The sequence below is a fragment of the Haliotis rufescens genome, unplaced genomic scaffold (assembly GCF_023055435.1).
Source record: "Haliotis rufescens isolate VD_foot unplaced genomic scaffold, xgHalRufe1.0.p SCAF_13, whole genome shotgun sequence".
In the NCBI taxonomy this organism is placed as follows: domain Eukaryota; kingdom Metazoa; phylum Mollusca; class Gastropoda; order Lepetellida; family Haliotidae; genus Haliotis; species Haliotis rufescens.
Window position 1 is genome coordinate 38,256,584 of NW_025963813.1, and position 12,886 is coordinate 38,269,469.

Sequence of the window (12,886 nt, forward strand, 5' to 3'; positions counted from 1 at the left end):
CAAGACAATGAACAGTGACAGATTCTGGACATTCTAGTGCACCGACTTTTGTTATAGGGCCTGTTTATTGTTGCTCTTGCCACTGACATCATCAATCGTATTACCTTTTGTGATTGTAAACTTAAACTTAAAACAATTAAAATTTGTTTATTATTCATTGATCTTGTGTATTAGTTTTGTACGAACCTATTTTGGGCTTAACCTTCTAGTTTCAATTTAGAAATCAGCTATATATGTGTACCAGCGCATGTTTCAAACATAGATCTGTAATTTATTTAAACAAACAATTCCATTAAGGCTGAAGTTGTTCGATAAGAAATAATCGACTTTTTTCTCATGTTTACGTCTGGATAAAATGTCATATAAAATTAGTAACACCTTTTCTCTGAAGTTCATGCTCCATGCAGGAAGCTAAGGTACTATAGGTCCCCATGGTCCCTAGTATGATGATCACCCTTCAGTGACTGACGTTCTCTAGCCCATTTTTACATTGTGTTGTTCTCTAATACTTACTAACTTTTAATATTCTCCACTAGTTTTAAATCAAATGTGTGATATACCTGTTATTGTACTGTCCATCGTTGACAGGTTTTTATTTCGTCTCGATATATGTCTTACTAATGTAGTTCTCGTCACGATATGGCTGAAATACTGCCGATGTGACGTTAAATCTTAACTCACTCACTCATTCACACAAGTTCATGCATGTTCATAGGTGAGGAATTTTTTTACAAACTCAATATACATTTAATGATGTATTGACCTCATCACTGAAATATACCAACATAGCCCCGTTGAAATTTATATATGTTTCATGACAAATGAGTTGCCCAATATAGTCGCCTCATATGACAAGCAAAGGCGTGCTGAAGACACATTCTCTCATGGATCCACACGGGGGGAAGAGTGATAAGCGTTACCCAGCACTCACTTTAGGTAGGCTGCCCTTCATTAGTGCCTACAGTGTGAGCATAATATAGATATTCATTGGAATTCATTCAGATTATGAAATACGCGTGTCTGGGTTCCTTATCTGTCCTCAAGGCTTGGTAGCACCTGCAGTTTTCCAGCACCTCAGCCAATATAAGAGATAATAAACTTCTTCATTAAGTACCAGTCAGCATGTTCAAGGATAGGATCGTCTTGTGTTTATTTGGATTGGCGTGGATACAGCCGTTCACTGCGTCCCTGCACACAGAACATATCAGGGTAAAAACTGACCATGTGTTACAGGTAATTGATGATATGTTTGTTGGCGTCACCATCGACAGCGGTCAACTGAAGTACAATCTGAAGTATCACAATGTCAGGTACATATAACATATGTAGAAATATGTCCGATCGGTATGTTATCTAAATTATGTTTTTGGTTCACGGGTTTGTGCGAAAATCCTTGTCGGTAGGATGGAAAAAATATAAAATATAGAATACATTTCTGGGAGGGTCTGTCAACCAGTTTGAAGTCAATTTAGTTACGTCTCACAGATTTACTTTTTTGTCTAGCTTTATCCTTGCCAACTGAATGATTATACTGCAAATTATTTTCAATTTCCACATTTACCTTCCTGAAAACTCGATTGTATATGGATTATGAAGATCTATCAGGAATATTAGTGAGTGTGGTGTGGAGAGTATACATTCACTCACTTACCCACTATGGACTTTTATGGACAAATCGTCAAAGGCCCCGAATTCGCTGTGCAGAGTTGTGTCACCTACGTGTGTCTGAAACATATGGTTGTGGTTTCGATTCCCATAGTCGTCCTGATACTGTTTCTATGTGTGCTAACAGTGTACCCATGCTGGTTGCTTTCATCAAAGTGGTAGGAGTCTAAGACATGCATGATTAATGCAGTTAATTTTATGACATCACTGGAAAAAGTTGAACTGGCAAGCATAGTCGCCTCTGTTCGGCAAACATGGGTTGCTGAAGACACCTGGTGTCATCAGTTAGCGGGACCAAATTTAATATTTCTTCAGTTTCCAATTTTAAGTGTTTTAAGTGAAAAATTCACGTCGAAGGCCAAGGTTTGATTACAAACATGAGTATAATGTGTGACGCCTATATAGGATTCCCCGCCCTGATGTAGCAAGATATTGCTAAAAGCGATGTAGAATCGAGTGGGTGAGTGAGTGAGTGAGTGAATTAGAATTTAAAGTCACATCGGCAATATTTCAGCCATATCGTGACTATTAAGGGTTAAACATATAAATACAAAGGGACTTACGTAAAAAACCTGCCAACGAGGGACAGTAAAATAACTAGACTTATCACAGAAATCTCATCCCTTCCGTCGCTGGCGATTGTCCATAATTTTAGCCACAATTAAAATGACAGATATTCTACGTTTAAAAGCGTAGTAAATGTAAATATTCTTTGAATGACAGGGACTTACGATACCCTCTCAGGGGGACAATAATTTTACAGTACTTTAACCCCCTTCGAGGATACTGCCACTAACAATCTCAGATATAAATTCAATCTACTAATTTTAAAAAGTTATTATACACAAAACATATTAACAAAATTTATGATACAATTTAATTTCTTTTAAAAAACCAATAACTAAATGAGTACTGATAGTATTAAAAAGATCCTTTAAAGTTTTGACCTGGAAATTTTTATCGCTTGTAATGGAAAAATCAACACAATCAAGGATGTAGAATCGAACTGACTCGGGCACTTCAAACTGACTTTTAGTATATACTATCAAAACCTTAGAAAGCTTGTCTGTTTTAACAGCTCTCCCAAACTTGTGACTCTTGGAAAAGCTTTAGCACCTGGGTATCTGAGAGTCGGAGGCACATCAGGGGACTTCATGGTGTTTGACCCGACTCACAACATAGCTACTGGCCAACAGTTTCAACTCCAAGGTGATAGCTGTTTTAAATTGTTACATCGTCCAAGAAAAATAATTTAATCATAAGATTTCCAGTCTACCTCCAAACGGTACTACATAGGTCATAATGGTTATTCTGGGTTACTCAATATAAACTAATCCATATCCAACAAAAGTCTTCTCATTTGGAATTACTGGTTTGAAATTAAATGTAATTTTATGACACTTACATTGCTTTCGTTTTCTCTCTACTAATTAGAAATTAAAAGAATTAAGACGTTCACATGTGAAGAAAGGAACATTACTTTGTTCCCCAAATTCGTTAATCCGGACTTTGCTGCACGACGAACAGTACTGGGTGATATTGGTTGTCATTGTATCTAATGACCCTGTGACTACTGAATTTCTTTATTTACGTAATTTCATTCCATCCGTCACAATTTAAGATACAGATATCCACAAGCGTGGTTTGACTCATTCTAAAAACATATACAACTGAAACAATATGTTATTAGAATGTAGGCAAATCCGATTTAAAAACATCTATTTTCAGCAAACACCTGGGATGATTTCAACAAGTTTGTTCACAAGACCGGACTGAAATTAGTGCTTGGTCTCAATCTGATGCTCCGCGATGGAACAAAGTGGAACCCATCAAACGCTAAGCAGTTGCTTAAATATTCCTCTGACAAAGGATACACTTTTGCAGGGATTGAACTGGGAAATGGTAGGTTTTGAAGCCATGTGTATGTCGCATCAACTACACATAAATAATATCCCTGTAGGCACCCCGAGTTATAGAGGCGCCCAACAACCTGTACTTGTATAATGTGACTAAATAGATCGGTGGTCAGACTGGTTCATTGCTTGCCATCGTACCCCACGGCCTGGCCATGGGAAGTTGCACATAGTTCTGTGTTTGTCTGGTCCGATTATTTTCTGAAACCCGATATATTAATACAGGATTGTCTGCGTATTTTTACATTGACATTAAATGCAACAGGATAGTGTCATCACTGTTAATACATTCAGAACGATATTAATATGCTCCGTATATTTGTTCACTTCACGATAAATGTATCATAATTTATTTATTATCATCGTACGTATTTTTCATGGAGAACCGAACTTGTTATACCGAAATTGGAATACTACTGTCAGTGATGTTCAGCTGGGAAGCGACTACAAGGAGTTGAAGCAAGTTCTCCAAGGAACGGCCTATAAGTCCAGTCTCATCCTTGGACCTGACATAGCTGGTTATAAAGACACGTTTATTAAAAAGTACGAACAAAATAAACACTGCATCACCAATGCAAGGGAATAAGCTTCATTGTGGTCACCAACCGAGAGTTAGCTTGTTTTTAGATTGAGCCGTAGCTATGCCAAACGCCTGCTGTTATTCGCACGCTACAGCTAAGAATTTAAGCAAGGCCTTGATTCAATAGCATACAAGGGAGCACCGGTGATCCAGTCGCCTTAGCGGCTACAAACCACAGTGCAGACATCTGCCCCTTACGTTTATGAGCACCTTGTCCGTGCTTGTGGGTTTCACATCTGCGACCTGCATCATTTCGTGCTTTTACTCTCACATCAAGCTGTCACACCGTGAACGACTGTTCAAACAAGTTTCATACATAATAGTTAATATCTGCCCAATGTATTTCCAGCTTCCTGTCCCATGGGGGAGCCAGTGTCATAGACGTCTTGACCATCCATCAGTGAGTATACTTTCTTCCGGGTGAAGGACCACGATGAAGTTTTCATGTCACGCACAACAATTAAAGGCCATAGAGTAAAAACAACAAATTGAAGATGACAACACATATATGCTGAAATGATAGGTAGAAGTATCAATGGGACAGTAAATGCTAACAACTGATAGTAACCTACATTTCCAGATGGATCGATTTAATAGATTACACAGATCACTAACCACTGTGTAGGACTTCTATATCAACAAGAACAGGAATTTTGAATGAAACATATAGAGAGGACCAAAGACACCAATAGTATCATAGACCCGTGAAGATCCGGGGTAGAATAGGTCTTCAGCAACCCATGCTTGCCGTAAAAGGCGACTATGCTTGTCGTAAAAGGCGACTAACGGGATCGGGTAGTCAGGTTCGCTGACTTGGTTGATGCATGTCAACGATCCCAATGTGAGGATCGACGCTCATGTTATCAATCACTGGATTGTCTGGTCCAGACTCGATTATTTACAGACCGCCGTCATATAGCTGGAATATTGCTGAGTGCGGCGTTAAACAACAAACAAACAAACAAACAATAGTATCATAGCTCATTGTTGTGTATACAGTAACACGCTTAGCATTTCGGTGAAAACATCACCTTCCTATTTTCAGTTACTACTTTAATGGACAAACCGCCAAGCTGGAAGACTTTTCTAAGTATTCTACAATGGATCATCTTATATCTGAACTACAGACAGTGATGAGTACGGTCCGAAGCCATCATGGTCTGGTGGCGTGGCTAGGGGAGACCTCGTCCGGCTATGGGGGAGGCACTCCTGGCATAGGTGATAGATATGTGGCAGGCAATCTGTGAGTATTTCTACGTTTTAGCTATCCAAATGAATTTGGTTTCAAAGGTTTTTAAACGGTTTCTGTCTCAAATTAGGATCTTTTTAGGAAAAGCCAGCAATCAAAGATTGAATACAGGCCGGAGCAGTTAGTGAGCGAGTGAGTATGGTTTTACGTCGCTTTAAACAATATTCCAGCAATATCACGGCGGGGACAGTAGAAATGGGCTTCACACACTGTACCCATGTCGGGAATCAAACCTAGGTCTTCCGGGCGACGAGTGAACGCTTTAACCACTAGGCTACCCGACCGCCCCTCGAGTGGGTGAAGCATACGTTGATGTAGATGCAGATTGCCCATACACGCTTGTCAGATGGTTGTGATCTTAATTGTCGGTTGGAACTCGATATGCTGTGAAGCTATTGTAAATCGTCTCGTTCTGACGTGTAGAAGTTCAAGTATACATTGATATGATATACCGTTGATAATGTCTGCAGTACATGTGTGAACAATTAAATTTCGCTTTGTTTTCCCTGTTACATAAACGGCGCATTACGAAAGATCATTGTACGTACATGAAATTTGATAGTGTTGATTGCTATATCCTAATTCCAGGTGGCTTGATAAACTAGGTGCATCAGCAAAATATGGCCTAAAAGGGGTCCTGCGCCAGTCACTCTTCGGAGGGTACCATTCACTTCTTGACAGAAACAACGACCCCAATCCTGTGCGTACACGCATGTATCGTAAACATGTCATAATGTCACACTGTCGTTCAACAATGTCATTGCGTCGATGCTCCTTTGTCGGAATTCCACATCATCATATGTCACAGAACCTCCTGCTTGTAAAGCCCGGCTGCATTGGGTATTGGGTGACCAGGCTCTTTGACTTGTCTAATTATGCATCATCTTATTTCGACTATCACAACATCAACCATTGGTTTGCATACCCAGATATGTTTTTCATTTTTAATGTTGCTGACAATGGCACAAAACAACACACATGAATGCCAATATTGTCTTTCTGTATGGAAGCTCTCTTTGGGCAGGACTACTGGTTGACGCTTCTTTACAAGAGACTTGTTGGTAACAAAGTGTTTGATGTTCCGTCTTCATCTAACAATCTCCGACTGTATGCCCACTGTACGAAGCTCAACAAGTGAGTTGTTTAGTCACACGCTATTCATAATCTGTTTAAAGAGTCTGCTAATAAAACCTTTCACATTACGTATATACAAACCTTTCCAACTTGCAAACAATGTACGGAATATGACTTGGCCAACCATGACGTCACATCAGAAATCACTAACAATCAACCTTATAGCAAATATTGAATTAGAAACTAAACCACATGTGTTTGGGGAATAGAAACATGTACGTTCACTGTGAACATACTTGGTTAGTTGTCCATTTTTTTCTCAACCTGTTTAAAGAGTCTGCTAGCAACGTTTTACCTTAATTACACTCAAACATTAACAAGTGGCAAACAATGTACGAAATATGTCTTGGCCTACCATGACATCACCTTACAAATCACTAGCAATCAACATTATATCAAATACAGAAAGAAAGAAACAATGATACCCAAAATAGAAGTTTTAACAAATATTCCAAAATATTCAATTTATCGTTGAGGGCCAGGCATCATGTCATATCATCTAATCATGTGAGTGTGCAACATGCAATAAATATATGTTTAACACAATAAGAAAACATAACAATAACATTTTATCAAAGTCAATATCCTCACAAACATTGAAAAAACAGCCCAGACCTAAGTAATGAATTTACGAGCTGAATGTTATGTACCCTGTCGCTATTGGCATATGTCATGAATATATTTCACTCGAGTTCACGAGCTACAAAGCCATACTTCGATGTAATGTGTCCATGTGATAATCCCAGTTGAATCTCGGTAATGAAACTATGCGTGACGTTACAAACACATGGCGTCACATCAAACATTATGACGTAACGATGTCCTTACAGACCCGTAAATTCGTGGGATTTACACAAAATGGCTACTGGCAAAACAAATGGCTAGAGTTCACGAACGTAATGCTAACAATCATAATTTATATTCTGATTCCGACATTTGTTGTGACATCATCGATTCATGTTTCAGCGTGTATAACTACATGCCTGGCAGTATCACAGTGTATGCTCTTAACCTAAATAGTGACCCCGTAATCCTAAGCATATCGGATCTGAACACCAAAGGTGTGGACACATTCTGGCTGACTCCAGAGGGAGGAGATTTGAAGTCACAGTTTGTATATAATATGTTTTCTTTCAACCAAAGGGTTTTGTCCTTGGTTCAAGTTTCACAATATGTTGCATTAACTTCATAAATCAATGGTTCCTTGTGAACGCTGAGGATAGTTCTGAGACACATTTGACTGTGAAACAGCAGCTATAACAGAAATGGGTGAGTGTGTGTTGATTTGCTGCAGTCAATCTGTGCCAGACATGAGCAATTGTCCATGATCAGGGAGAACGCACACTATGGCCAACAGAACTAACTGCAGGATCAGACGAAGTGACTGAAGACGTACACATTTAAAATAGACAGATGAGACAACGATTGAAAGGAGGAATAATTAATCAATGTATAACATGGAGACCAATAGACATTTTTTATGTATTTGTTATCAGAAAAGTACAGCTCAATGGCAAAACACTGCAACTTGTCAACAACCAAATACCACACATGACGCCAAAAGCTTTGGGAACTGGGACGATGACAGCACCTGGAAACTCCTTTGGGTTCATCGTCATCCCCAACGCCAACATAGCGGCATGCCGTTCACAAAGCCACGGTCCCATTATCGGATAACTGAACCAGCAGTCTGTTTTCCTAAACGTTTCAATAAACGCCAAAACGCTATGATGTTTGTGTTTTGAGGATATAGACGGTATATATATATTGAAATATGTTTGACTAAGGAAATTGTGTAAAACAATGAATAACTGACACTTACCGAACAAAATGTTTTCCAAAGTAAATCCTTTTGGAGAGAGTGAGTGAGTTGGGTTTAACGCTGCTTTTAACATTATTCCAGTTATATCACGGCGTGTCAGCTTACTGTGGAAGGAAACCCCGAAGTGATGCAGGTCTCAGACGTTTACCACTTTGGTGAAACCCACGAGCACGGGTATGGTGCTGACCAACCTAGAAACATAATCGGGGCGAACCGGGATTCGAACTCACAATCATAGGTGTCTGGCGTGCCCAAGGGACGCAAGTCTGCACAGTGAATCGCGGCGCCTTAGAAGACTGGGCCACCCGTGCCCCCTGGTATCGAGGGTGTGATATCGAATAATAATATTCAAATAGCAAATTCCCTTACACTGACTTACCCACCTGAACTAGAAATAAAGGTGACCAGAGAGATAGCCTCATCTGTTTCATATTTAGATCTATGCATAAAATTCTGAGTGACAAAACACTCTCCACGAGACTGTATGACAAGAGGTATGACTTCAACTCCCCTTCATGTCGAGCAATATTCCAGCAGCTCCAGCCTTTGGTGTTTACATTTCACAACTTTTGAGATACAATCGAGCATGCTCTTTGTACTCTTGCTACTCTCTACTTTCTACTCATAAGTTTTTTTATCAAGGTTACAACATTCAAGACATCAGCAAAGCTTCCAAAACGTTTTATGGTATACATGCGGAGGACATTTCCAATTTTGACACATCAGTGACAAAAACGATGTCCGATGCAATTTCTATTTTCACTTGTACAATATGTTCCCGTGTTTTGTCAGGTGAATAATTGACTTGCCTTTGCATGTGGTTGTAAAGGGTGTCACCGTTTTGGGCAGGATATGCTCACCTTTTAGCGAACACCTGGTATCATCACTATTTGAGAGTGGTTTGCTGTTTGACGCCGCACTCAGCAATATTCCACCTATATGACGGCCTATTTTATAGTGATTCATCCACACTTGCTCATGACATTTATGCAAGAGATTTCTATTGGATATGGAAAGAGTTTTGTCGCTTTAATTATATTCCGGATATATCTGCACAACCCATAAACAATCGAGTCTTCAATGAAGATGAATGTCGTTATTTGATGTAATATCATTCAGTTGTAAAGGATAAGGCTAAACACAAAGGTAATTCGCGGAAGATTGGTTTACAGATTTTACTGAACCTTATAACTGTTTTCTTTGTTTATTTTCTTCCTGGCTTACCAACGTGGATTTGAGAACAAAGCCGTAAACTAAGTAACATACCTTTATGAAATAAACCGATCAGACATAGTGCTACACATGTGTTGTGTCCCTAACATATCTCTTATATCGGCTGTGGTACTGGAAAACAGCAGATTCTGCCAAGCTTGACAACAGATGAAAAAAATAGGGTCGATAACATGTTAGATAATCGGAAATTATATGAGTACACTCCAAACAGACGTGATCAAGATCAATTTGTACAACGTGAAGATAAGTATGGAGATACTGCTACGATCGATTAGTGCAAAAGTAACTGTCCTGGACGTACCAGCCTGTTCATTTATTGTGTCTAGGGTGTGTCATGATAGCAGAAGACAACGACAGTGTAAATATGTTTCCTGTACATGTCACAGCCCGTAGCACCAGAGTGAGTGAGTGAGTTAAAATTTAAGTCACATCGGCAATATTTCAGCCATATCGTGACTATATATAGTTAAATATAATGCATAATTCAAATTTATATAAAAACCTGTCAACGAAGGACAGTAAAATAACTAGACTTATCACAGAAGTAGACTTAAAACTAGTATGGAATAATAAAATTGATAGCACTAAACATAACATCACAGTATAAAAACAGGCTATAGATCGCCAGCAGCCGAAGGTAGATCACCATACTAGGGACGATGGGGACCGTAACACCAGTAATGAGCTTCACACATTGTACGCATGTGTGATGTATCGACGTGTGTACCCATCAGTGACAGTACTTTTATCCTTCATGTGCGAAGACTATACACCATGCTTAAAAAAAATAACGACACCCCTCCCTTCTGTGTTAAATCATTCTCTTCAAGAAACATCAAGATTTTCTTTAGTAAGATGCTTCTTTCTCAAAATAATATTGACTAAAGTTCCCAATATACTTAAATAGTGGTGTCCAATTTATCGCCGTAACATGGTTACAAACAGCGCTACAAATCATTTGGTACTATATGGTAAATTGGCCGGTGCACTCAAACATTTCTTTCATAATTTCAGTGATTTCTGAAGCTTCTTCATTGAGTGAAATTACGTCAAAAAATTAAAACAATTTAAAAATGACATCAAACGGTGAAGAGAGTATTACCCTGGTGACTTTCCTCATGTAGGTTTCGCCTGGCCACCTGTGTCCCGATGCCGAACCGAACCGGGAATGGACAGTCAGTTAATGGGAAATCGAGAAATATACGATCTCGGGATTATCTGATTTAAGGCCTGTTATAACTATACGCCCACCAAAGATCTAGCTCACCCAAATGGATGTTATTCTTTATCCTTCCTCTGTGGTGATTCTGGGTGTCATGCTTGTCACAAGTGCTGGGATCCTCAAAACATGCAATTTGTGTCTCTGAAAGAAGGATCAGAACTATTCTCTTTACACAAAACAATGACTATTAAGAACATATACAGTGAAATATGTTCATTTTCGTGAAACTCTGTTCCCAGTATTTTCAGGGACATTTAATCCCACACCAACGATCTTTATCACTTGTTGAATTCAAGCGGTTATAACGACCCTGTAGTGTCACATCGTAACAATCTTAAACATAGACAATGAATGGTCTCGAGTTTGGAGCCCACACGTCTCCGAGGCGTGTTACATACCTCAAAGTAGTAAGACGCAAATGGTTTCAAAGCGGCAAAAAAGCAGGTACATGTAATCACAATGTGCATACTTCTCACGCTCTGTTTTGTGCTGACTGTGTGCATGTACATTACGTGCATGATAGTACAAGTTAACGATAAACACATATTTTCAAACTATTCTTCCAACATGTCAAAGAGAATTGGACTTTCGTGTAAAGATGTTCTTGTTCTGTATGTCGGAGGTGAGGCATCACAGACCATGTCCAGTTCTGCTTAACAGAAATGAAATCTGTGATGGTTTCCTTCTGAAATGAATCAACAATCGGTATCTCTGATTCATACTTAGCCTTAACCAAATACCAATCAGTGCATTAAGAAAAATAGATGGTTTCGCCCGCACGACATGCACGGGGACTAATTTGTGATAACACAAGCAGAAGTAAGAAGAGGTTACCCCATTGTGATACATATTTTCATAAATCCAACGAGTTACATTCAACTGAATCTCAGGTTTACAGTCGAATACTACCGCTAGCAGAAGTTAAAACATTGACACATGTCAGATTTTCGTTATCTAGATCATTTGTTGTGGTATATATGATAGTTTGATATGGTGACTTTCCCTAATCGTCGCCAACAACTGAAGGGATGATGTAAATCCTGCTGGGGTCAATGCAGGTAGCAAAGGTACTGTAAATCCCCATGGTTCCAAGTATGGCCCTTCAGTTGCTGGCGATCTATAGCTCTCTTTTTTATAATGTATTGTCCTGTCTAGTGATGCATTTTTATGGTTCCATGCTAGTTTTAAATAATAATCTGTGATAAGTCTTGTTATTTTACTCTCCCTTGTTGACAGGATAGTGTAGTTAACACGTATTTATTATGTATAACCATTGAAAGTCACGATATGGCTGAAATATTGCCGATGTGACTTAAAATCTTAACTCACTCACTCACCCTCTGATATGGTGACTTAACAACATGCATATGATGGAAACGTTACGAGATAATCACGTGAGCGAAAGTTAAAACAAACTAGGTGGCGATGAGTGAGTGAGTGAGTAAGGTTTTACGCCGCTTTTAGCAATATTTCAGCAGAAATGGGCTTCACACATTGTACCCATGTCGGGAATCAAACCCGGGTCTTCGGCGTGACGAGCCAACGCTTTAACCACTGGGCTACCCGACCGCCCCAGGTGGCGATGAATGTAGGTGGTTGTCACTCGTGACAGCTTCGGTACATCGGTCACAAACTGGGTGAGCCAGACTTTATCAGCTGTAGTCCTTGAGCTTCGGGACCCGTGAAAATTCCGGGATAGAATAGGTCTTCAGCGACCCATGCTTGCCGGAAAAGGCGACTATACTTGTCGTAAGAGGCGACTAACGGGATCGGGCGGTCAGGCTCGCTGACTTGGTTGATGCATGTCATCGACCCCAATTGCGTGGATCGATGCTCATGATATTAATTACTGGATTGTCTGGTCAAGACTCGATTATTTACAGACCGCCGTCATACAGCTGGAATATTGCTGAGTGCGGCGTTAAACAACAAACCAACCAACCATCATGATCTGGTGGCGTGGCTAGGGGAGACATCGTCTGGCTATGGGGGTGGCACTCCTGGCATCGGCGATAGATATGTGGCAGGCACTCTGCGAGTATTTCTACGTTTTACCTATCCAAATGAA

General features: G+C 39.6%; 1 protein-coding gene across 2 annotated transcripts; it reads left to right on the forward strand.

Annotated features, from left to right (window-relative positions):
• Positions 1–1,089: 1,089 nt before the first annotated feature.
• Positions 1,090–8,269, forward strand: LOC124116527 (heparanase-like). Of its 2 annotated transcripts, none has more exons than XM_048394539.1 (10): positions 1,090–1,310; positions 2,744–2,874; positions 3,394–3,567; positions 3,962–4,121; positions 4,508–4,558; positions 5,204–5,401; positions 5,996–6,107; positions 6,432–6,541; positions 7,508–7,651; positions 8,038–8,269. In XM_048394539.1, exons 1-10 carry the CDS (start codon positions 1,123–1,125, stop codon positions 8,216–8,218), a joined length of 1,449 nt encoding a protein of 482 aa, XP_048250496.1. In that variant the 5' UTR covers positions 1,090–1,122; the 3' UTR covers positions 8,219–8,269. The 2 variants fall into 2 exon arrangements, with proteins under 2 accessions (XP_048250496.1, XP_048250497.1); XM_048394540.1 differs by having other exon boundaries at positions 1,122–1,233.
• Positions 8,270–12,886: the final 4,617 nt, after the last annotated feature.